The sequence below is a fragment of the Coregonus lavaretus genome (genome assembly GCF_964263955.1).
Source record: "Coregonus lavaretus genome assembly, chromosome: 25".
Lineage (NCBI taxonomy): Eukaryota > Metazoa > Chordata > Actinopteri > Salmoniformes > Salmonidae > Coregonus > Coregonus lavaretus.
In genome coordinates this window covers 30,224,785-30,246,366 of record NC_140012.1, presented here as the reverse complement: position 1 = coordinate 30,246,366, position 21,582 = coordinate 30,224,785, and the positions used below count along the sequence as shown (strand labels likewise).

General features: G+C 41.6%; 3 protein-coding genes across 5 annotated transcripts in view; 2 read left to right on the top strand and 1 right to left on the bottom strand.

Moving 5' to 3' along the window:
- The first annotated feature begins 918 nt into the window (after nt 1-918).
- On the top strand, nt 919-6,226 carry agt (angiotensinogen). Its single transcript, XM_084142077.1, has 5 exons — nt 919-1,038; nt 3,307-4,115; nt 4,253-4,526; nt 5,217-5,373; nt 5,636-6,226. The coding sequence occupies exons 2-5, from the start codon at nt 3,344-3,346 to the stop codon at nt 5,810-5,812; spliced, it is 1,380 nt and encodes a 459-aa protein (XP_083998203.1). The 5' UTR covers nt 919-1,038; nt 3,307-3,343; the 3' UTR covers nt 5,813-6,226.
- A 244-nt stretch (nt 6,227-6,470) lies between these two features.
- LOC311101043 (conserved oligomeric Golgi complex subunit 2-like) lies at nt 6,471-16,309 on the bottom strand. 2 transcript variants are annotated; one of them, XM_084142072.1, is made up of 18 exons: nt 16,097-16,309; nt 15,614-15,775; nt 15,237-15,296; nt 15,029-15,109; nt 13,471-13,574; nt 12,586-12,694; nt 12,244-12,423; nt 11,676-11,800; nt 10,797-10,923; nt 10,415-10,554; nt 9,729-9,790; nt 9,427-9,578; nt 8,962-9,147; nt 8,654-8,726; nt 8,130-8,272; nt 7,805-7,944; nt 7,229-7,409; nt 6,471-7,046 (listed from the first exon to the last, which is right to left on the bottom strand). In XM_084142072.1, the coding sequence occupies exons 1-18, from the start codon at nt 16,151-16,153 to the stop codon at nt 6,939-6,941; spliced, it is 2,190 nt and encodes a 729-aa protein (XP_083998198.1). In that variant the 5' UTR covers nt 16,154-16,309; the 3' UTR covers nt 6,471-6,938. The 2 variants fall into 2 exon arrangements, with proteins under 2 accessions (XP_083998198.1, XP_083998197.1); XM_084142071.1 differs by having other exon boundaries at nt 15,231-15,296; nt 16,097-16,284.
- A 1,950-nt stretch (nt 16,310-18,259) lies between these two features.
- The window catches only part of pgbd5 (piggyBac transposable element derived 5), a 65,993-nt gene continuing 62,670 nt past the window's right edge, over nt 18,260-21,582 (top strand). For both annotated transcript variants that reach the window (XM_084142076.1, XM_084142075.1), the window contains exon 1: nt 18,260-18,808. In XM_084142076.1, the coding sequence (XP_083998202.1) occupies nt 18,496-18,808 (313 nt within the window). In that variant the 5' untranslated portion in view covers nt 18,260-18,495. The remainder of the gene's footprint in view (nt 18,809-21,582) is intronic.

The window sequence follows — 21,582 nt, the reverse complement described above, 5'->3', positions numbered from 1 at the left end:
TTGTTAAATCAACTTCAATCAGTGTAGATGAAGGGGAGGAGACAGGTTAAAGAATGATTTTTAAGTCTTGAAACAATTGAGACGTGGATTGTGTATGTGTGCCATTCAGAGGGTGAATGGGCAAGACAAAATATTTAAGTGCCTTTGAACGGGTTGCTGGGTTTTTCACACTCTACAGTTTCCCGTGTGTATCAAGAATGGTCCACCACCCAAAGGACATCCAGCCAACTTGACACAACTTTGGGAAGCAATGGAGTCAACATGGGCCAGCATCCCTGTGGAACACCTTCGACACCTTGTAGAGTCCACGCCCTGATGAGTTGAGGCTGTTCTGAGGGCAAAAGTGTTCCTAATGTTTGCTATACTCAGTGTATGTTACACATTCTTTAACAAGTAATACATAATATGTAGTGGTTGACATAAACTGACATAATTTTAAGTCGCTCTGGATAAGAGCGTCTGCTAAATGATGTAAATGTAAAATTAGTCTTTATTATATCTATAAATAAAATGTGTGATATAAACCTTATTTAGGGCCCTGACAACAAAGTGTTATCATATTTTGTGATGTAAAAACAATAGATGTTCAGAGGGTGCAGCCAAACTATAATGTTGACCTTTTCCTATAAAGGTTTGCTGCAATGAACCAAGAACTTGTGCAATTTATCAATAACATTCACCTTCCCACAAACACACAGTTTCTTACACACTTTATGACTCCAACCCAAGAGATAGAAGACCTGTCTGACACAATTTCCTGGTTTCCTCTTGTGAAAGTTAGTTAATTCCCCAAACCCCTGCTTGCATCATATTTTGAGTAAATAAATTGGGCACAAGGACAACAGGGTGGTCTTCTGCTCTGACCCATTTATTTATCAGCAAGTACAAAAGCCACTCTGGAACACCACAGAATACTCAGTGACTCAATGATCTGGTTAATGAGTAACTCAGGGGTTCAGAGCTATTCGTTTTTTTAAAACAGACAGCAAGTCCGCTGCTGATCTCAGTTAGGCTATAGCATTAGCAAGCCATCACAAGGTAAGACAAAGCTTTCTCAATACACTTTCAATGTACTTGTACAGAAGTACATTATTTGAGTTTATAGTGTGTCATAAAGTTGGGATTAAGGAGATATGAGAGAGGAAATATGATTTATCTTAAAAATCGCTTAAGAAAATATTGACCTCTTATCAAGATATTGAATGTCTTCAAGTTTTAAATTAAAATAAGAAGATTTACTCTAGCAACACTTCAGGGTTTTACTACATAATACTGTATTTGTTGGAAACGTATTGTGTACCTTGTTTTAGAAAAGGTAAGGAGAAGAAGCATTCAAACATAGTGTACAACCTCATATCTTTGCTTGCTGTAAACCTAATCATTAATCCAGGCCATGTATTCCCAGAAAGAGGAGGCTCTTGTGTTTGTTCGGTACTTCCAGAACTCTCATCATTTGGCAGTCATCCAATACAAAGAATAAAGTACATTTCGTTGGCTATGTTTAAGTAACAATATGGAGTGATCATTTGAAAAAAGTGGTTTCTATGGATAAGTAGGCCTATCCCACTTAGCATGGACCGACGCCGACGTCTTTTGATTGGTCCCGTCCCTACCGGCCTTAATTTGGCCCAAACATAGACGTCCATGTTTGATTCAGATTTGTTCACGTCCGGACCGGACCAAATTTAGCCAATTATAGACGTCTATGTTTGGCCCAAATATAGGCCGGTCCGGACGTCGGTGGACGTTGAAATCAAGGCCGGTACAGACCGGCCTATATTTGGGCCAAACATAGACGTCTATAATTGGTCAAATTTGGTCCGGTCCCGACCGACCTTGATTTGGCCCAAACATAGGCGTCTATGTTTCACAAGTTTAGACAGCACAGTTCAGTAAAGTAGAGCACAGCAGAGTACATTACAGTACTGCACAATACAGCACAGCAGAGTACATTACAGTACAGTAAAGAAAAGTAGAGCATACTACAGTACAGTAGAGCACAGTAAAGTATAGTTCAGCACATTAGAGTATATAACAGTATAATGTACTGTATTGTACCCTACTTTACTCTAATGTACTCTACTCTACTGAACTAAACTGTACTGAATTAAACTCTACTGTGTTGTACTCTACTGAATTAAACTCTACTGTACTCTAGTGTGTTCTACTGTACTCTACTGTGCTCTAGTGTGTTCTACTGTACTGAACTGTGCCGTACTGTACTGTGCTGTTCAAACTTGTGAAACGTAGCCTAGACGTCTATGATTCGTTTAGATGTGGTGACCGACCAAATTTGTACTTGTTTGCGGGTTGAGCTCATTAGAATAATACCCAGCATGATTTACAAGTGTCAATTTTGATCATTTAGCAGACTCTGTTATCCAGAGCGACTTACAGTCAGTGCATTCAACTAAGGTAGATAAATAAATTATTGAGAATGTATGTGTAGTTGAAATTTGGCAATAGAGTCACGCCTGTCAATTACGTATTTTTGAACATTCATCTAGAACAGAAAATGAACCTAATTTCAACGTCCGGAAAATACGTATCTTCAACGTCCAGAAAATACAAATGTTCAATGTCCAGAAAATCTGTCCTTTCAATGTCTGGAAAATATGTATTTTCAACGCACGGAAAATACTGTATGTATTTTCACCTTTCATTCAGAACCTAAAATAAACGTATTTTAGACGACTTTTCAACGTCATTTTGCTTACTGGGATGTACGAGTTGTCTAAGCCAAGATATTACTTAGCTCTCCTTAGCAGCTCTATACAATCAGAATTTAGGGTTGGACGTATGTTTGGATAGTGGCTATGCGGTTTTTCTTAGTGGTCAGTTCCCTATGTACTTGCTATGGCCTAACCTCTAACACACTGACCTCTGCAGCTGAAGGCGAGCCAGGCTCCCATTCACTATCCGGAAGGAAAAGGAAAGATAAAGTCTAAATAAATAAATCACTGACAGTCAGACCTCAGCCAGTGGCGTAGTGCAGTTTTGGGGTGCCCCCCCCCCCCGCAAAATCCAAGCAAGCCCACATTTTGCCATGAGGCTAAGAGAACATGTTGCTGTTTTAGAGCTAATTACCTGTCATTCTAAACATGTTTTTGATGGCTTATGACGTGTTCATATGCTATCTGGTGGGCCTGACCTGCGGGGGTGTGTTCTACGCCAGTGACCTCAGCTCAATGTTCCAGGAAGCCAATCATGAATTGAGATGGTAAACATTGATAACAAAGCCATGGCTTGAAATAGGAACAGGCACTGACAGAATTAACCCAATGACCCTTTTCTATCTCTTCACAGAATTATTCAAAGGAAATTTCGTCCAAAAAGACGGAACATGCGTCATATATTTAGCCCTCTCCTCCTGCTCTCCTGCCTCTCGGTAGGCCTGGCGAACCGTGTATACGTCCACCCGTTTAACCTCTTTGCCTCTGAGAATGTCAGCTGTGAGACCATCAAAACTGAAGTGATGAAACCCCTGGAGACTGTCACTTTGACCCCCATTAACAATGACAGTGTGGCGCCTGACACTCGAGAACGCTCGGGCACTGACCGACTGAAACAGAACGTCACTCAGCGCACTGCTGTACTGGCAGAGCTGCTCAACTCTCTGGGCCTCCGGATGTACCAGGCTCTGAGCAGCAAACAAAAGGACTCCAACACCTTGCTCTCGCCCATGAATTCCTTTGGCTCTCTGGTCACCTTGTACCTGGGGGCCTCCAAGAAAACAGCCATCCCTTACCAGCAGCTGCTGGGCCTGAACAGGGACACGGACAGAGACGACTGTGTCTCCTTAGTGGACGGCCACAATGTTCTCCGTACTCTGCAGGACATCAATTCCCTGGTGGATGGGCCCAAGGATGAGATCAACACCCGGGTGTGGGCCTTTGCTCGCAAGGGCGCTGACCTCTCGAAGGACTTTGTCCAAGGCACCCAGGACTTCTCTGATGCCTCGTACATCAGAGCAGTGGACTTCTCCCAGCCCCAGGAGGCTGAGACCCAGGTCAACACCTTCATCCAGCAGACGTCAGACAGGAAAATCACGAACGTGTTCAAGGACCTTAGCGCAACCACAGATCTACTGTTTGTCAGCTCTGTCCATTTCAAAGGTAAGCACTCATAGTTTTCACACAAGCCAAAAAACACATTCAGTACAATAGCAGTGTCAAAATACTGCAGCAGCATACAAAAACAATACTACAAAATCCACATCATAAGCAACAAAAGCTATCCTTCCCTTTTTCAGGCAACTGGAGGAAGGCATTCCAGCCAGAGAAAACTACCATGCAGGAGTTCATGGTTGATGCGACAACAACTGTCATGGTCCCTCTCATGACCCACACAGGCACCTACAAGTACCTGAATGATAAGGACAGGAAGTGCACGGTGGTGAAACTGGCTCTGAGCAAACGGGCATACATGCTGCTGGTACTGCCTCACGAGGGGAGCAGCCTGCATGACATGGAGTCTCGACTACAGTCTGACATCATCTCTGGCTGGCACAGGCATCTGAAGGAGGGGTAAGTCAGAAAATATCTGAGCTACATCTTGCAATGTTTCTGACAGATTTATGTTACCTATGATGACACCTACAAGTGCTGTATTATGTGCTGCATTAAACATTAATAACTATTACTGCAATATTGGAGCTCAATGTTTTACTGTCCCGAGGAGAATATCAATTGTTTGTTAACTGACACCACTTCACACTTTGCTCCACAAAGATTTGTGGAAAGACAAATAAACTATCAATCAATAGTAAGCCATCTTAAAGCTAGAATCCTTAATTGAAACAATAACAAAGCGTTCACCCCTCCTGTGTTTTGGTAAAAAGCTGAGAGATGGGCCTGGAGAAATGTAGCCACTCAAATTCAAAGACAGAGCTATGGGTGCAATTATATCAACATTATAATTTTAACCATGTTTGGAGGCCATACAGTGTTTGTTTACAATTACATTGTTTGCAAACACTGGAGTAAAATAAGCTTATATTATGGGTTCTGATAGGGTATGACAGTTGAACTAAGCTCATGAGGCATTTATAAGTTATATTCTTCAATAATCAATGGGTATATATCATTAATTTATAAGTAAAAAAATTGATGTAGCAACTAAGGATTCCAGCTTTAATGGAACATGTACTGTAGCAGCTATCAGGAATTGGGACAGAAATAAGCACTGTGCAAACTGGTCTGTTATTTTCCCTGTAGGTTCCTGGAACTGTCTCTGCCCAAGTTCTCCATGACAGCCTTGACTGACCTAAGGTCGTTGCTTTTTGACATGGCAGCTGAGATTGAGAAAAGTCTGCTGGGTTCAGATGCTGAGTTTGAGAGACTCAGCGGTAAGAAGCCGTTCAGTGTTGATAAGGTAAGATCTACATTTTCCCCTTAGTGGTATAGGAACAAAACATCTGTTAACCCTATGAGTGAAATATGTTTACATAAACCTGTGATACGGAGCAGATAGATACTAACCGTAGTCTACTATGTGTGGGGAATGCAAATAGACAAAAGAGAGAGAATGGGGGGGGGAAAACTGTTGGTACTCTAGTACTCTTATCGTCTTTTGCAATAATTTGTTTTAATCTAATGGTGACTTGGAGCTCATTGTAGTAGTGCATCTCTTCCAGGTGTTCAACAAAGTCACGTTTGAGATGTCTGAAGGTGGTGCTGAGACTCAAGACAAGACCCAAGATGGAGGGGTTCCCCTCAAATTCACTGTCAACAGGCCCTTCTTCTTCGCTATTGTAGAGGGAAACTCCAATGCCATTCTCATGCTGGGAAAAATAAGAAACCCGACTCTTTAGGGCTTTCTACACCAACATAACAAATCTGCAGAAGAACGCACATGAAACCCTCCTGGATCAGCAGACTTGCGGGTTTGTACCGACAGATCAATGCAATAGTGCATGTTCCCTTACTGGTATGATAATTTATTCCTGGAGTTAAGAACTTATGCATACATTATGTATCATGTTTGTGAAAAAACACAGTATTACGCTGAATTAAGAGGTAATGTATTCACATAGAGCACATTATGCAGATCTTTGTGTCTAATGTACATTGTAGAATTACAGCAGTGTACTTACTGTTTGCTATGATAAAGGTATACATGGTTGATAGGATTATTGAAAGGTCTGAATTTGTATATTTCTATTATGCTAAGAGTTTATTTGTTTTGTTGTGATTTGTGATTGCATGAATAAAACATTGTTTCTCAATATTGTGGAAATGTCCATTTGTCTTGAGAAATCCTTTTAAAAAAGTGAATAGCTGGTGACTAAATTCCTCCTGAGACTTAAAGGTTTAGATAACATGGGACTAATAATGACCGACCTCTTCCCAAAACCAGACCGAAATAATGAAGGCTGATCTCGCAAATTAACTGAATGTCACTGAACTTTAAGATATGCCTTATTAGGTCACCCCTCATAACAGCTGAACTTGAATCACATTTACACAACATAAAAAAATCCAAAGCTTCTTTTATCAAGGTTATTACAACTTTGATTCACTTCATTTAAAAATGTACAACATCCATCTCATCCTTCACCAACTCTGTTCACAATGTACAATCTCTTTATCCTTCAACAAAAAAGTAAAGACCAGAATGCTGCCCTGGTCTACTTTTTGCCAGTATCTCTTTGTATGATGGCATAACTTGCATTATTGGACGTACTGTGAATTCTCAGGCAGGCATAGAGGGTTAGGGTTAACCCCCTTTGACCCCATTACATTAGACAGTCGCTGTTATGAACAGTCAGGGGGCCAGTAGGAAATATTTAATTACTATTGAAAATAAAAATTTGAAATTCTCCTGATTTCAATACCATCTCCCATATGATTAGCATTCAAAATAAAAAGACCCAGTCCCTCATTGTGCTTTCTTCCTCCTAATTACAAGCATACAGATACATTCATATCGGTGCAGGATTATGGTACCGCCTGCTCTGATGGAGCCACGTCCTGTGCTCCTTGGACCAAGTCATTTAGTGTTGAGAACATGCTGATGTCGGCAGGCTGCAGACCCATCTTCTGAATCTGTTATGGGAAACAAAACATCAATATGGTAATCGAGGCTTACCATCACAACAATCATTCTGGGGATTTTCCTGACCTGCCTTACTTCCTTCCCACTGTTTGAGTTAAACATATTGTCTTTCTATAACATAGTCAAAGGACAACTACAAGATAAGGTTGGCGTTCTCTAATGGGAGCCCTACCTGCTCTCCCAGGTACTCCACATCCAAGGCCAGCTGCAGGCGGATCTTGCTGTCGTCCGTGGGGCCTCCGGTGGTTCCTGTCATGTTGGTGGTTGCTGTTTTCCTCGCTTGCTTCAGTCTCTTTAAACTTTCCTCCATTTTTTTTACGGAACTCAAAACGTCTGATATGGTTTCAAAATATCTGCCCAATGTCAAGATGGAAAATTACAGTATTTTGTGCTTGGTGGAGCAGAACAAAAAGCTACATAAGTTAGTGAGGATGACTGACCTTGAATTCAATTCAATTGTTAGTTTGTGTCCTTGTGTGGTGCAATTCTTAGGACATAACATTGTGACTCACTGCATTGACCCTAGACATAGTAAGCAGAAGGGTCAACTAATTTTATAAAATATTATTAGAACACGATACCAGTACATAAAACTATGGCATGCATTCAAATTGGAAGCTGTATATGTGGACAACAATTAATTTCACAGGATCTCCTTTTCCCATTCATGAAGTAGTCTCCAGCCATCTCTTACAGTATACTGTACTTGCCTACACAGGAATTCTAACAGACAGCAGAGACCCCCTACCTGTGAGTGCAGTTATTGAGTGCGACCCGTAGCCAGTCCTGGGCGATGGAGGGCTTCACCATGTCTTTGGAGTCGCTCAAGAGCTGGTGCAGCGGCCGCAGGGCGTTTTCCATGTAGGCAGAGGCTCTGGAGGGCACTTCCTATACAGGAGATGAAGAACAGGCACATGTTTTCAAGCTTGTGACTGTTGTGAGTGTGGTGCACTTTTCAATATTTTGGTACTATACAGCAGATGTTCTCTAATCATCTCAGCAACGTTGAAGCCTAATGGGAGCACTGCTCCATTGTCCTGGGAGGATGAGGCCTGAGGGGCGGGCCTTCTCACCTTGTTGGTCCTGCGGTACAGTCGGGGGACTTCAGAGGCACTCTTCAGGAAGCGAAAGCACCTCTCGGTTAAATGCTGAGTCATCTTGCTGTTCAGGGTGGGAATGCAGCCAGACAGGGAGGCTTTGGAGTCTTCTAGGGCCTCTGGGGAGAGAACACAAAGCATGGAAGGACACTTGTCAAAAAGGCAATCAAAAGGCACTATATCAACTGACTTGCAGTAAGAGTACAGTAACAGCTGATGGAATAAGTATCATAATAATAATATAATAATAATAATAATTTAATATAATAAATAATAATAATAAGCCATTTAGCAGACGCTTTTATCCAAAGCGACATACAGTCATGCGTGCATACATTTTTGTGTATGGGTGGTCCCGGGTATCGAACCCACTACCTTGGCGTTACAAGCGCCGTGCTCTACCAGCTGAGCTACAGAGGACCACATCATGATTGAACACTGTCTGGAACAACGTATCAGTTTGTGCATTTAATCTTTTAAGCATGATGATGACGACATACCTCCAACAATTACAAAGTTTTTGTACCCAATGACCTCCAGTTTCTGCTTAATCATCTTAGAAAGTTCAGGAATCTGTGAGAAAGGCAAAACTTGAATGGTAAAGAAAACTATGATGCAAAAATAATAAGGTTAATGCAATAGCATATCAATGTAATGTTGCCTACCCCTAAAAGTAATTCTTACAATTAAGAACCACATCTATTAAGAAATATGTATATTCTGTTTGTCTTTTTGGAAGGTAAATACAGTATAAAACTACATTGGCTTATTTTGCAGGATCTTGGTCATGATTGGTCCATGTCACTACCTGGTCTTGTAGTTTGTCCACATCGGAGGCTATAAAAACCAGCTGTTTGGTAGATAGGGTTGCTGGGCTGCCGCTCTCACTGCCCCCATCATCCTGAGAGGTGCGACTGGACGTGGAGGAGGCGGAGCTGGGGAGGGGCCTCACAGGGTCTTTACAGACCTCCGTGGTGGGAGATTTAGTCAGCATCTAGGAAACAGGGTACAGAAACACCAATCATGACAACTTAATAGGACCAGCATTTCCTTTCATAGTATTCACATTTCTATTCCTGCTGCTTTAAAATACTGGAATACTGACATATGTTGCAGGCTATGTTGAACACTAGATTAATAGAGGTATCACTGAATCCATAGACACTATTTACACTAGCATTAATATTGTAGTGGAAAGGTTGGGTTGCCCTGTTGGACGAAGGTTGGGTTGCCGTGTTGGAGGAATGTTGGGTTGCCATGTTGGAGGGTGTACCTCAGTGAGGAACTTGGAGTAACGTGAGATGAGCTGCAGGGTGAGCTTCCAGAAGCGGTGAGCCAGCGGGGGAAGGTAGACCTTTTCCGCCCAGCACCTGACCAAGCTGTTCCACAGCACCTGGGACACCAGCAGGTGGTAGCAGCTGCCCGCTGAAGAAGAGTGTGTGTAAGGAGGGGGAGAGTGTGTAGGGAGGAATGGAATGATCAATACAAGCCAGCAGGTAATAGTGCCTTTTGTGGTAATGATTAATGAAATATAACTTATCCATTCATACATTATAGTTGAGTATAGCTACTAACCTGGTGCTGCCTCTAACCCATCAGCAACAGCATTCTCTAAACATGCAGCAATTTCCTTGTACCTGTGACAGAGTTCGGGAACAACAAGTCAATGGATCGCTGTTGAACACGTTTAAGCTAGCTTGCTGTTTATGAGCAAAACAGTTGGAATTGATCAATATAAATATTTTTCCATTCTCAATTTTCGTAGAAATGGCATTGCAAAAGAGGATGACCATTATTCTTTGCAATAAGATAAATAGCATAGTGCATTCTCAAAACAGTCTCGACTGTAAAACAGATAGCAACAGCCATTTCACAACATGTAGCTGTGATGGAAATGAAAGTACACAATGTTAAGCATGTGCAGCATGATGGACTTTCCATTGTGAAATGTTCAGAGGCTGGTTGACAAACAGTGCAAGGCACAGAGAGTCCAACAACCTTCACGTTGACTCTATAGAGGATCAATATTCCCTTAGAGGGAGTATTCATCAAGAGGCCTTGTGTTGGACACAGTTACTTATAACCTGTAAATGTCCTCTTCTTATCTATATGTGTAACATGATATCAACACAATATCGAGGAAGTAAAACGGATGACTGGACATCAGCGGGGTAGGTGACAATTATAAAGGGCGCAAAATCAAGCACAGATCAGTACAGGAAGCACAGAAGTCAAAGGTCATGGAGCACGCAGCTACTCACTGGAGCTGGAAGTAGACAGGGAGGTTCCACTTGTTGTGGAAGCTCTGATAGGAGGCGTGAGCTCTCAGTCTCCTCACACTGGCTTGGGAGCCACACTGCCTCTCAAACTTCCTCACAAAGTCCATGCTGATTGTGTACATCTGCAAAACAGAAACAGACATGAACCGAATGAGAATCTGGTGTCCCTATCCTACTAGTAGAGAGTAGGACTTGTCAGGGTCAGTGTTCCACTACTATTTCTATTGTATTTCCAAGCTCTGTTCAACCCAGCCAAAAAGAGATTGGCTTCTAATAGTTTTATATGACAGTAATGATGCCAGACGACTACTCATAGGACTACTTTGATGCCAGAAGAACGAGATTGAGTTGTTACAGTACGTACCTCATAAAAGGTGTCAGGGTTGCCAGCGTTGAAGAGAGAGGGGATTCTCTCCTCGATACCTTTGATGATTTCAGGCCAAACTGAGTTCACCAAGAAGTCGTATCCTGGCACTATGTCTGCCTTTTCACTGGACAGACAGCAGAAAGCAAAGACATGAGAAAGAACAAATAGGAAATTCATAGGTAATGAATGTGTAACTCAAATCACATGCGCCGAATACAACAGGTGTAGACCTTACCGTGAAATGCTTACTTACAAGCCCTTAACCAACAATGCAGTTTTAAGAAAATAGAGTTAAGAATATATTTACTAAATAAACTAAAGTAAAAAATATATTTTAAAAAATATAAAAAATTAAATAACACAATAAAATAACAATAATGAGGCTATATACAATGGGTACCGGTACTGAGTCAATGTGCGGGGGTACAGGTTAGTCGAGGTAATTTGTACATGTAGGTAGGGGTAAAGTGATTATGCATAGCTAATAAACAGCGAGTAGCAGCAGTGTAAAAACAAAGTGTCAATGCAAATAGTCCGGGTGGCCATTTGATTAATTGTTCAGCAGTCTTATGGCTTGGGGGTTGTTAAGGAGCCTTTTGGACCTAGACTTGACGCTCCGGTACCACTTGCCGTGTGGTAGCAGAGAGAACAGTCTATGACTTGGGTGACTGGAGTCTTTTGACAATTTTTGGGGCCTTTCTCTGACACCGCCTAGTATATAGGTCCTGGATGGCAGGAAGCTTGGCCCCAATTATATACTGGGCTGTACGAACTACCCTCTGTAGCGCCTTACGGCCATTCTACCATGTACTTTCTTATATCTGTAGGGAGAAATGCCTTCAGAACTTTGACTTCCAGGTCAGCTATGGCGGGTACCTTGAAATGGCCATTCCAGTCACCTCGCGCAGCAGTCTACAGTGATGGGGCACAAACTCTAAGAGCTTGGTGTACATTATTTGAAGGCCATTGGGGGTGGACTTGACCAACTGTTCAACGATGACCTGTTGACAACAAAATAGTCATGTGAAGTACTGTTTATGTAGAGGAGGAAGCATAGACTTCATCTCTGAAGCAGAACACAGTACATAAAGTTCTTGAATTGTCCATTTCCACATAATTTCGTAAATATATTGGTGAGCTGGATACTAAGAGAGAGTTTCCCAGAAACCAGATAAAGCTTACTCCTGGATTTAAAAGCAATAAAAAAATAATGATCGTTAGTCCAGGAGTAGGTTTAAACTGGATACGGGACACCAGCCCTAAATGCTCTTCTATATATGCTATTTAGCAGACACTTTTATCCAAAGCGACTTACAGTCATGCATGCATACATATGGGTGGTCCCGGTAATTTAACTCACATTACTGGCATTGCAAGCGCCATGCTCTACCAACTGAGCCATACAGGACCTAATCATGACGGTTCCGCTGCCACACAACCTCACCTCGTCCATGTAGGGTTTGACCAGGACTTGTCCCACCAGAGCCTCTGCATCCCTGGTCTTGTCGATGGTGGCGTAGGTGCGTAGGCAGTGACGCACAATGTCCACGTTGGAGGTCTGGAGGCCCTGTATAAGGAGCCCCTCCAAAGACTGCTGTAGCATGGACGTGATGCCGGAAATACGCTACAACACAGATCGTACACAGACACAATGTCAGCAAAGGGATGGTTACAATGGGCAGGCATGGCCATTTTCAACCATTAACCTTAATCTAGTTTGTGTATTGAAAATCGACCCCAGAAATGCAATGGTGCCGTCAGTGTTGAATGATGTGACTGGACTTACAGGCCTGACTTTGTCCAGCAGGGGCATGCCCTTGCTTTGGACGGCATGGAACTGCAGCTGGTTGAACTCTGTGGCAATCCTCTCCAGAATCTGGCCAGCTAAGAGAGGACTACAAAGCAAAAGAAACAGCAAACATAGAAACTGAAACATACACCAATATATATAGAGTACATAACATGAAGAATATAGCTGACGTAGCTATAGGGAAAGGGGTAGGCCCTGAAATGCTGGCTGGATGCCATATTCTCAGAAAATATTAAAAGCAAGGTTACCCAGAAGTTTGCAATTTCCTGTTTTACTTCTGGGGGAAATGCCGTTAATAATTGTGATTACCTTTGTGGAAAGGAAGGAAGCGAAGTCTCCTCCCTCGCTAACGTAAAAACTCTCAGCCAAACCCCTCCCTCACACTAATTTAATTTGTGTTTATCATGGCCAAAAAGCTAATTTAGGTTTTTATGAATTTTTTCCATATAGCCAATTTTGACTTTGTGGCTGTGGAATCTAACGGAAACATTTATCATCCGCACACAGGCTTGAAAGTCACTGCACCAGTTTACGCACCGCCTTCGCCCAAATAATCAATGACCAAAACCCAAAAGCAGGAACTACTGCTGCTCGTAATCACATCATTCTACGTGAGCCTTGACAGATGCTTGTCGTTTCATCTGTCCATGAGAGACTATACACAGTTGGATGAAATAGTACACAAATAACAGGGACCAGTAATTATACAAAAGTTCTACTGGCTGAAATTATACAAAAGTTCCGGAGCATCACTTTAAATGGGGAAAATGGCTTCTTTCTGTGACCTTACCTCATCATTAACATAGAGATTATAATATGTCAAATCAGCAAAAAGCTGATGCAATCATTTTTTTAACGTACCTGCTTATCTCAAGAGATGTTGAGTCTTTTGAGTTCTGAGAATGTAGGATTTTTTCAATCTTCTCTACTGATCGAACAACTTGGATGAGTCTCATGACACACATCTTGTTTAGGGGAACAAAAAAAACATGAGAAACATGACTGTTTAAACAAACTAATCTAAGTATTTTTTAATCATAATCTTTTGTGAAAATGAATTGCAAAAGTGTAAGCATCTCTAGCATCCAGCTACACACATACAAATGTACTGTATGTTACAGAAACACAAATGTCTGAAATGGTAGACATACACTACATACACAAAAGTATGTGGACACCCCTTAAAATTAGTGGATTCAGCTATTTCAGCCACACCCGTTGCTGACAGGTGTATAAAATCGAGCACACCGCCATGCAATCTCCATAGACAAACATTGGCAGTAGAATGGCCTTACTGAAAAGCTCAGTGACTTTCAACGTGGCACCGTCATTAAATGCCACCTTTCCAACAAGTCAGTTCGTCAAATTTCTGCCCTGCTAGAGCTGCCCCGGTCAACTGTAAGTGCTGTTATTGTGAAGTGGAAACGTGTAGGAGCAACAATGGCTCAGCCGCGAAGTGGTAGACCACACAAGCTCACAGAACGGGACCACCAAGTGCTGTCCTCGGTTGCAACACTCACTACCGAGTTCCAAACGGCCTCTGGAAGCAACGTCGGCACAATAACTGTTTGTCAGGAGCTTCATGGCCGAGCAGCCGCATACAAGCCTAAGATGTGTGGTGTAAGCTCGCTGCTATTGGACTCTGGAGTGGTGTAAAGCTCGCTGCCATTGGACTCTGGAGCGGTGGAAAAGCGCTCTCTGGAGTGATGAATCACGCTTCACCATCTGGCAGTCCGACTGACAAATCTGGGTTTGGCAGATACCAGGAGAACGATATCTGCACGAATGCATTATGCCAACTGTAAAGATTGGTGGAGGAGGAATAATGGTCTGAGGCTGTTTTTCATACAATGACATTCTAGAGGATTCTGTGCTTCCAACTTTGTGGCAACAGTTTGGGGAAGGCCCTTTCCTGTTTCAGCATGACAATGCCCCCGTGAAAAAAGCGAGGTCCATACAGAAATGGTTTGTCGAGATTGGTGTGGAAGAACATAACTGGCCTGCACAGAGCCCTGACCTCAACCCCATTGAACACTTTTGGGATGAATTGGAACACCAACTGCGAGCCAGGTCTAATCGCCCAACATCAGTGCCCGACCTCACTAATGCTCTTGTGGCTGAATGGAAGCAAGTCCCCGCAGCAATGTTCTGACATCTAGTGGAAAGCCTTCCCAGAAGAGTGGAGGCTGTTATAGCAGCAAAGGGGGGACCAACTCCATATTAATGCCCATGATTTTGGAATGAGATGTTCCACGAGCAGGTGTCCACATACTTTTGGTCCTGTAGTGTATAACCTCGTCCATAGAGTGCCACGTTATTTTACAATTTAGATTTTACGTTATGAGTCATAATACCCATAAAACCTAGCGGTCAAACACATATTTTTGGTCATGTAGTGTATAAAGCCAGGTTAACAAACCTTTTTGTTTTGCAAGTCATCTTGCTTTGATAGCTGGTTGTCAATGGCTTGGATCACCGCACTTACAGACGTTCTCAAGCTCTGTAATAAAGGGAGAAAGATACAACACACATAAATAGGACAAACTGTGTGACCAAGTCAATATCAATGAAGGTGAAATCAATTCATCATATGAAAAAAAAGAGTCAAACAGAGCACATACCAGTACCTCTTCCTGCAACTGACCCAGTGGCACTGATAGCTGGTTCAGGGCTTTGTCCATTCCAACCTAAATAGATGATACATCAAGTATGTCCATTATTCTCTAACTACTACTGTAGCTATTAGGCCTATTTGACATTTAAAAGTCCTGATCCTAGCTGGAGCAACTGTTTGGAAGAACAAACATCATCACACCCATTTAGATTGCTACATCCGTATTGAACTGATTCCTGCTGTTGCTCCCAGTTTCTTTTGAGTGAAATCATAAAATATGATTGCCATCTTGTTATTTGGCTACAAATGCATGGTTGTAAACATTCATTAATGCCACTTATGGGTGGGGAACACTGCAGCATCTTGGACGTGACAGCCATAGGAACCTACCAGATTGGTGGAGAGGTTGACAAAGTCTGCATAGTCTTTGTTGATGAGCTCCACCATGGCTGTTTTGAGCAGTTTGTAATACATCTCAAGGTCCTCGCGCATCTCCTCCAGTTGGACATGCTTTCTGCAATCAGCAACAAACTGATCCACGTCGAAGTCATCCTGAATGCAACACAAGAAGAAGAAGAAAATGTAACATGATTGATAATGTAGTTAGATAGCCAAGATGATGCAAATGATGTCCAGCAGAATATAACTTGCAAGCTGCTTGCCATTTCTAATCGGGCATTAACAGTTTGATGAAGAAGTTAGATAGCTAAATATGAGGAGACAAATTTAGGCGTATAAAATTCGTGCCTTTCCAAGATGTGATAACATGGGATGAAGCCAGTTTGGCTGATCACTGCTAGCTAACCTATGGCAATACTATCTAACGTTAGCTAGGAAAATGTGACATTATCTTAGCTACTGTTAGCTAACTACCTTCATAAACACGTCCTTGTCGAAACAGAGGGAATCCGGCCCCTTTGGCAGATTCATTTTTCTTTCGTACTATCCTTGGAATCGGCAAAGGCTTGAAATGTAGTTATAATATAAAGTAAAAAAGGTTGCTAAATAATTTCTGAAGAATGACAGAGGGGAAAATACTCAAATTATACTTCCGCAAACATGGCAGGGTACCACCACAGATAGAACAGTGAGACAGATATTTCACCGGATGTATAATGGTGAAGCATCCGGTTGGTGTTTCCGCTAACTACCAAATATGGGTGATCTGAAAAGTATAATCGATCAATAATATAATAATACTTTTAGCAAAAATGTTTATTTTCAATTTACAATCTGTAGAAACAATGAGAAAGAAAGGTTCAGAACTTTTGTAAAACATCACAGTACAGTTGAAAAATATATGGCAAATAGAAATCCTATATGGATGGTGTTAAGAGATAGATGGGTGGTGTTGAATGGAGTGGAAGGATGGGACTAATAACAACTAACAACAACTAATAACAAGATAACTAATAATGTAAGCATACTGTGTCCATAATAAGTATATAGGTTGTAGGTTGGGAGCTTTTGTGAAAGAGCACAGTTAGAAAGATATGGCATATAGAAGCAAACCGGATGGACATCATGAAAATGATCGGAGAGGTTGAGAGTAGAAGTTCAGGAGAAAAAACAAACAAAATATGATTATTGTAAAATTGACTGTGTCCATAAAATGTATATAGTAAGTATAAGCTGGATGTAGAGGCCTAAGCATTGTTGTTCACTAGTTTACTCCAATTAGGGAAAGGGTGGTGGGGTTGGAAAGTAATAAAGGGGAATATATTTTTTTAAAAGGATATGTATGTGTATGTATGTATGTATGTATGTATGTATGTATGTATGTATGTATGTATGTATGTATGTATGTATGTATGTATGTGTATGAATGTATGTATGTATGTATGTATGTATGTATGTATGTATGTATGTATGTATGTATGTATGTATGTATGTATGTATGTATGTATGTGTATGTGTATGTGTATGTGTGTATGTATGTATGTATGTAAGTATGTATGTATGTGTGTATATATGTGTATGTATATAATAATAATAATATGCCATTTAGCAGATGCTTTTATCCAAAGCGACTTACAGTCATGTGTGCATACATATGTATATATATATATATATATATATATATATATATATATATATATATATATATATATAAACTACAAAATATGGTGATGAGAGGAAACCCAGTGGCCGGCAGTAGGAGAAGATGGAGCGAGATGGATTTGGGTGACATTCTGCTAAGTTTCTCATCGATGAAACATTCGATCTCAATACAGTTTTCTTTTTCCAAAACTAGAATATGTTACAGAGTGGACAAAGTTTTGTATACTTTACCCTGTGCCAAAGTTCTTTTAAAATGGCGTTGTTTAGGAGTGCAAGGGCGATTTGAGTTAATGCACACGCGCACTTCACAGAGTAGGCGTTCCCTAACAGAAATATGCAAATCTATTCTAGAACGCGCCAATAGGCTCTCACTATCTCGTGATATGTGTTCCGCACACTATGATTAATTTGCTATCTTGGGTTAGTTATAAAAATCTTTGGTACCAATCCAACAAGCAAGATGGCTGCGTCGAACCCGTATATTGCACCTCCCACAGGACGCCAAGGGGAACGCTGTTTGTTTTATTCTAAGCATGGTGGTCAAAAATAGATTTCATCATACAAATCCTGTCCTGCTGTTGCTCTCATTTTCACAGGATATCATTAAACGTTTTCAAAAAAGACTTTAAAGAGATCCTGTAATTGTATTGTCATTGAATAAACGAATCCATTAATCATACATGTATTTTATATTCGTATCATAAGCAATAAGCAATTTATGGGGTATATGCAATTTCTAACCGCATCAGAACACAATTCTGCTTTAATACCATAAGATTTGACGTTGCAGTGAGATATCAACACTATTGGCCAGTACAGGAGAGCAACCAGGTCGGCTGATCATGTAGATGCCGCGTATTCATTGAGATCTCTACACAGTACGAGCCACCAACGAAATAGCTGGCCCAACCCGGATGCGCAGAGGGTGATAAATATTGATAATTTCTGTCTCTGTGCGCAGCGCATAGGGAAACTTCTGTAACCCTTGGTGAGGACAGCTCCCCTCCGGTCGATGCTTTGAAGAAAGGGGAGTGTCGAAGTTATCGCATCAGAAGTCAAGTCTGCAGTAGGCCTAGCATAATTGTAAAAGCGCACAGTGGGAGTGTCATCTCCCGTGGGTAGGTGTGTGTGGCACTGGTTTTTCCAAGCCGTGTATAGTTTCATGCCGAATACTGTGCGGTGTGGTAAGCTACCAAGAGCATCGACAAGCGATGGCGGAATGTGGGATGAAGGCGCTGTCTGTCCTGGAGGCGGCCCGCTCCCGCTACGAGAGTTTGCAGATCTCAGATGATGTTTTTGGGGAATCGGGAGATGACAGTAGCGACAATCCCTTTTACAGCACTTCGGGTGACTCGAATTCGGATAACTGTGGCTTGGAGACCGGCGACGATCAAAGGGCAGGGGAGACTGGGAATTGTCAAAACGGAGGTCCACCCGGCTCTGTCTCAAAGACTCAAGCAGAGGAGGATGGCTGGAGCGACACACTGCAAGATATCACGTTGGCCCCCTACAACGAGACATATGGTATGTCATTTAAAGAATAAAGCCTCGCTTGACATAATGAATAGGCTAAGGTCATTATCTCCAATATATAAGATAGGGGGGCTTTGCTTGGTGTGTGTGTGTGTGTGTGTGCGCGCGCGCGTCCATCTAGTAAGTAGCCTATGATTGTAGGACCTGATTGAACAGCAGGCCCAGAGAGGGAGAGTGAGAGAGAGAAATCCCAAGACTCCTTCAGTAAAGGATCATGTCACAATATGGATGAATTGCTTGGAGAATTGTGGCTTATATGATTGGTCAGAATCTCAGAAACGGTGAAGGGGCAGTCTGGGCATGTGGTGGAGGCACAGGACAATGAGTCAACCATGAGCAGACAGACATCATGCTGCTCCTCCAAATTAAATAGCCCACACTGTAACACTGAACTGCACTGGGGACCAAACAGGAAATGGTCATAGAGGACAAGTTGCAGAAGAGCCTAAGTTAATTAAAGACATAATATTGGCACAGAACACACATTTGAGCACTCTCTGCCTCTCTCCTCTCTCTCCAGATACAAATAACACTGTGCAACATCTTTGCCAGTTTGGCCACATGTATTTGCCAACTAAGGCATTTTAGTATGCCAATGCATGTTTTGGACCAGCTGCCATTGTAAAGGAATACAGAGCAGTTGCATGTCATACTTAAAGCGGTAAACCCATACTAGTACCAGCAACAACCTAACCAAATATGTAATATTCTTATCCTTACAAACGTCCAGTAAAATGATCAATGTATTACAGTTGTGATCAGTCATATAACAGGTGTTATTACATTGAATATATACTGCATTTCAAATGGAATAGAAGTAGAAACTTAATTGATGTAGCCTACAACACGTAAGTGTAGGTTGAGGTTCCTCCCTTCATCATTACTCTGTTTGAACGCTCTGTCACTGAGACCAGATGTGACTTGCAAATAAATGCCTCCCTCTCTCTACAAGGTGGTCTGGTGGTGCCTTGTGCCACTGTCACGACTTGAGAAAAAATCATGCCATCTGCCTGTAGGCTTTGGTATGGGCTTCAACACAGGCAATGACAGGTGGTGGTGTTAGCCAATGCATTTCAGGCACAAGGCATTGCATTGGGAATCACTTCAGCATAAAGAAGTATTTGTACGTGTACAGTATGTGTGGCTGTCGCTGTCTCCACTAGAGCTGGTTTGTTTCCTCACATTCACTGCTAATAGAATTGGGCCAGTAACCGAAAGGTCGCTGGTTCAAATCCTCGAGCTGGCAAGGTGGAAATATCAGCCGTTCTGCCCTTGAGCAACGCAGTTAACCCCCCAACAACACCTACTCACCAGGCGCCGATGACATGGATGTCAATTAAGGCAGCTTCCCGCACAGCTCTGATTCAGACGGGTTGGGTTAAATGAGGAAGACATATTTCGGTTGATTGCATTCAGTTGGGCAACTGACTAGGTATCCCCCATTCCCTATAAGTTATTTGAGACTGTTGACACAAATGGTAGTGCTGGCAGGTGTATTGAATGAGCAGTAAAAGCTTGAGTGCATCAAACCCATTAGGAGATGAGCAAATAGGGAGGACACAGGGCTGGTGTGGCCAGGAAAGATGAACATGAGGTGGTTCTGTCGTAAGGTTAGATCAACTGAAGGTTTCCATGCAGCAAGCTGGTGCTCACTGAGGACAAGGATATCCAGTGCAAGGTCCAACTAGAGAAATAAAATGTTAATGTGGAGCTTGAGATGTGGGTTTGACTTTGCTGACAGAGTAAATAGGAGAACATAACTCATAAATACATAAATAAAACCTTTGAAAAATGTCTGCACAACATGCATTTTTCATAGGCAAAATGAGAGAGGGCATCTGTATGATTGATATTTAGTCTATTATGAAAATCACACAGCTATAAAAGGGATAGGCAGTACTTAGTAAGCATGGCCATGGGTCTGAAATGTCATCGTATTGGTTTACTTCATTATCCTAGTAAAATCCCTGCAGTGATGCGTATGCACATTAGGACAACCCCCCATGGATTACAGTATATTACAGTATATTAAATTACAGTATAATATACTACAGTATAATATATTACAATATCATATATTACAGTATATTATATTACAGTATATTTTATTACAGTATATTATGTACATTCTTTATAATAGAAAGGCTATATAATCAATCAAGCTCCATTTCACTTTATTGAATGGCACATACGTTATCTACAGTGTGTTCCTATTATACACACTCTACAGCAGTATTGTAGTTTTCAGGCATTTCAGACCTATTCATGTCATTTTTTAAGAACTTTGGCACAGGGTAAAGTATACAAAACTTAGTCCACTCAGTAACAGATTCTAGTTTTGGAAAAAGAAAACTGTATTGAGATCGAATGTTTCATCGATGAGAAACTTAGCAGAATGTCACCCAAATCCATCTCGCTCCATCTTCTCCTACTGCCGGCCACTGGGTTTCCTCTCATCACCATATTTGGTAGTAAAAATATATATACAGTGAGGGAAAAAAGTATTTGATCCCCTGCTGATTTTGTACGTTTGCCCACTGACAAAGAAATGATCAGTCTATAATTTTAATGGTAGGTTTATTTGAACAGTGAGAGACAGAATAACAACAACAAAATCCAGAAAAACGCATGTCAAAAATGTTATAAATGGATTTGCATTTTAATGAGGGAAATAAGTATTTGACCCCCTCTCAATCAGAAAGATTTCTGGCTCCCAGGTGTCTTTTATACAGGTAACGAGCTGAGATTAGGAGCACACTCTTAAA

Coding starts and splice junctions, on each gene's coding strand:
- agt (XM_084142077.1), top strand. CDS start 3,344: ATGCGTCATATATTTAGCCCTCTCCTCCTGCTCTCCTGCCTCTCGGTA. Junction 4,527..5,216: donor CACAGGCATCTGAAGGAGGG/GTAAGTCAGAAA, acceptor TTTTCCCTGTAG/GTTCCTGGAACTGTCTCTGC. Junction 5,374..5,635: donor AGCCGTTCAGTGTTGATAAG/GTAAGATCTACA, acceptor CATCTCTTCCAG/GTGTTCAACAAAGTCACGTT.
- LOC311101043 (XM_084142071.1), bottom strand. CDS start 16,153: ATGAATCTGCCAAAGGGGCCGGATTCCCTCTGTTTCGACAAGGACGTG. Junction 13,575..15,028: donor ATGACTTGCAAAACAAAAAG/GTTTGTTAACCT, acceptor CCCCTAAACAAG/ATGTGTGTCATGAGACTCAT. Junction 7,945..8,129: donor TGTACCGCAGGACCAACAAG/GTGAGAAGGCCC, acceptor TCTCCTGTATAG/GAAGTGCCCTCCAGAGCCTC.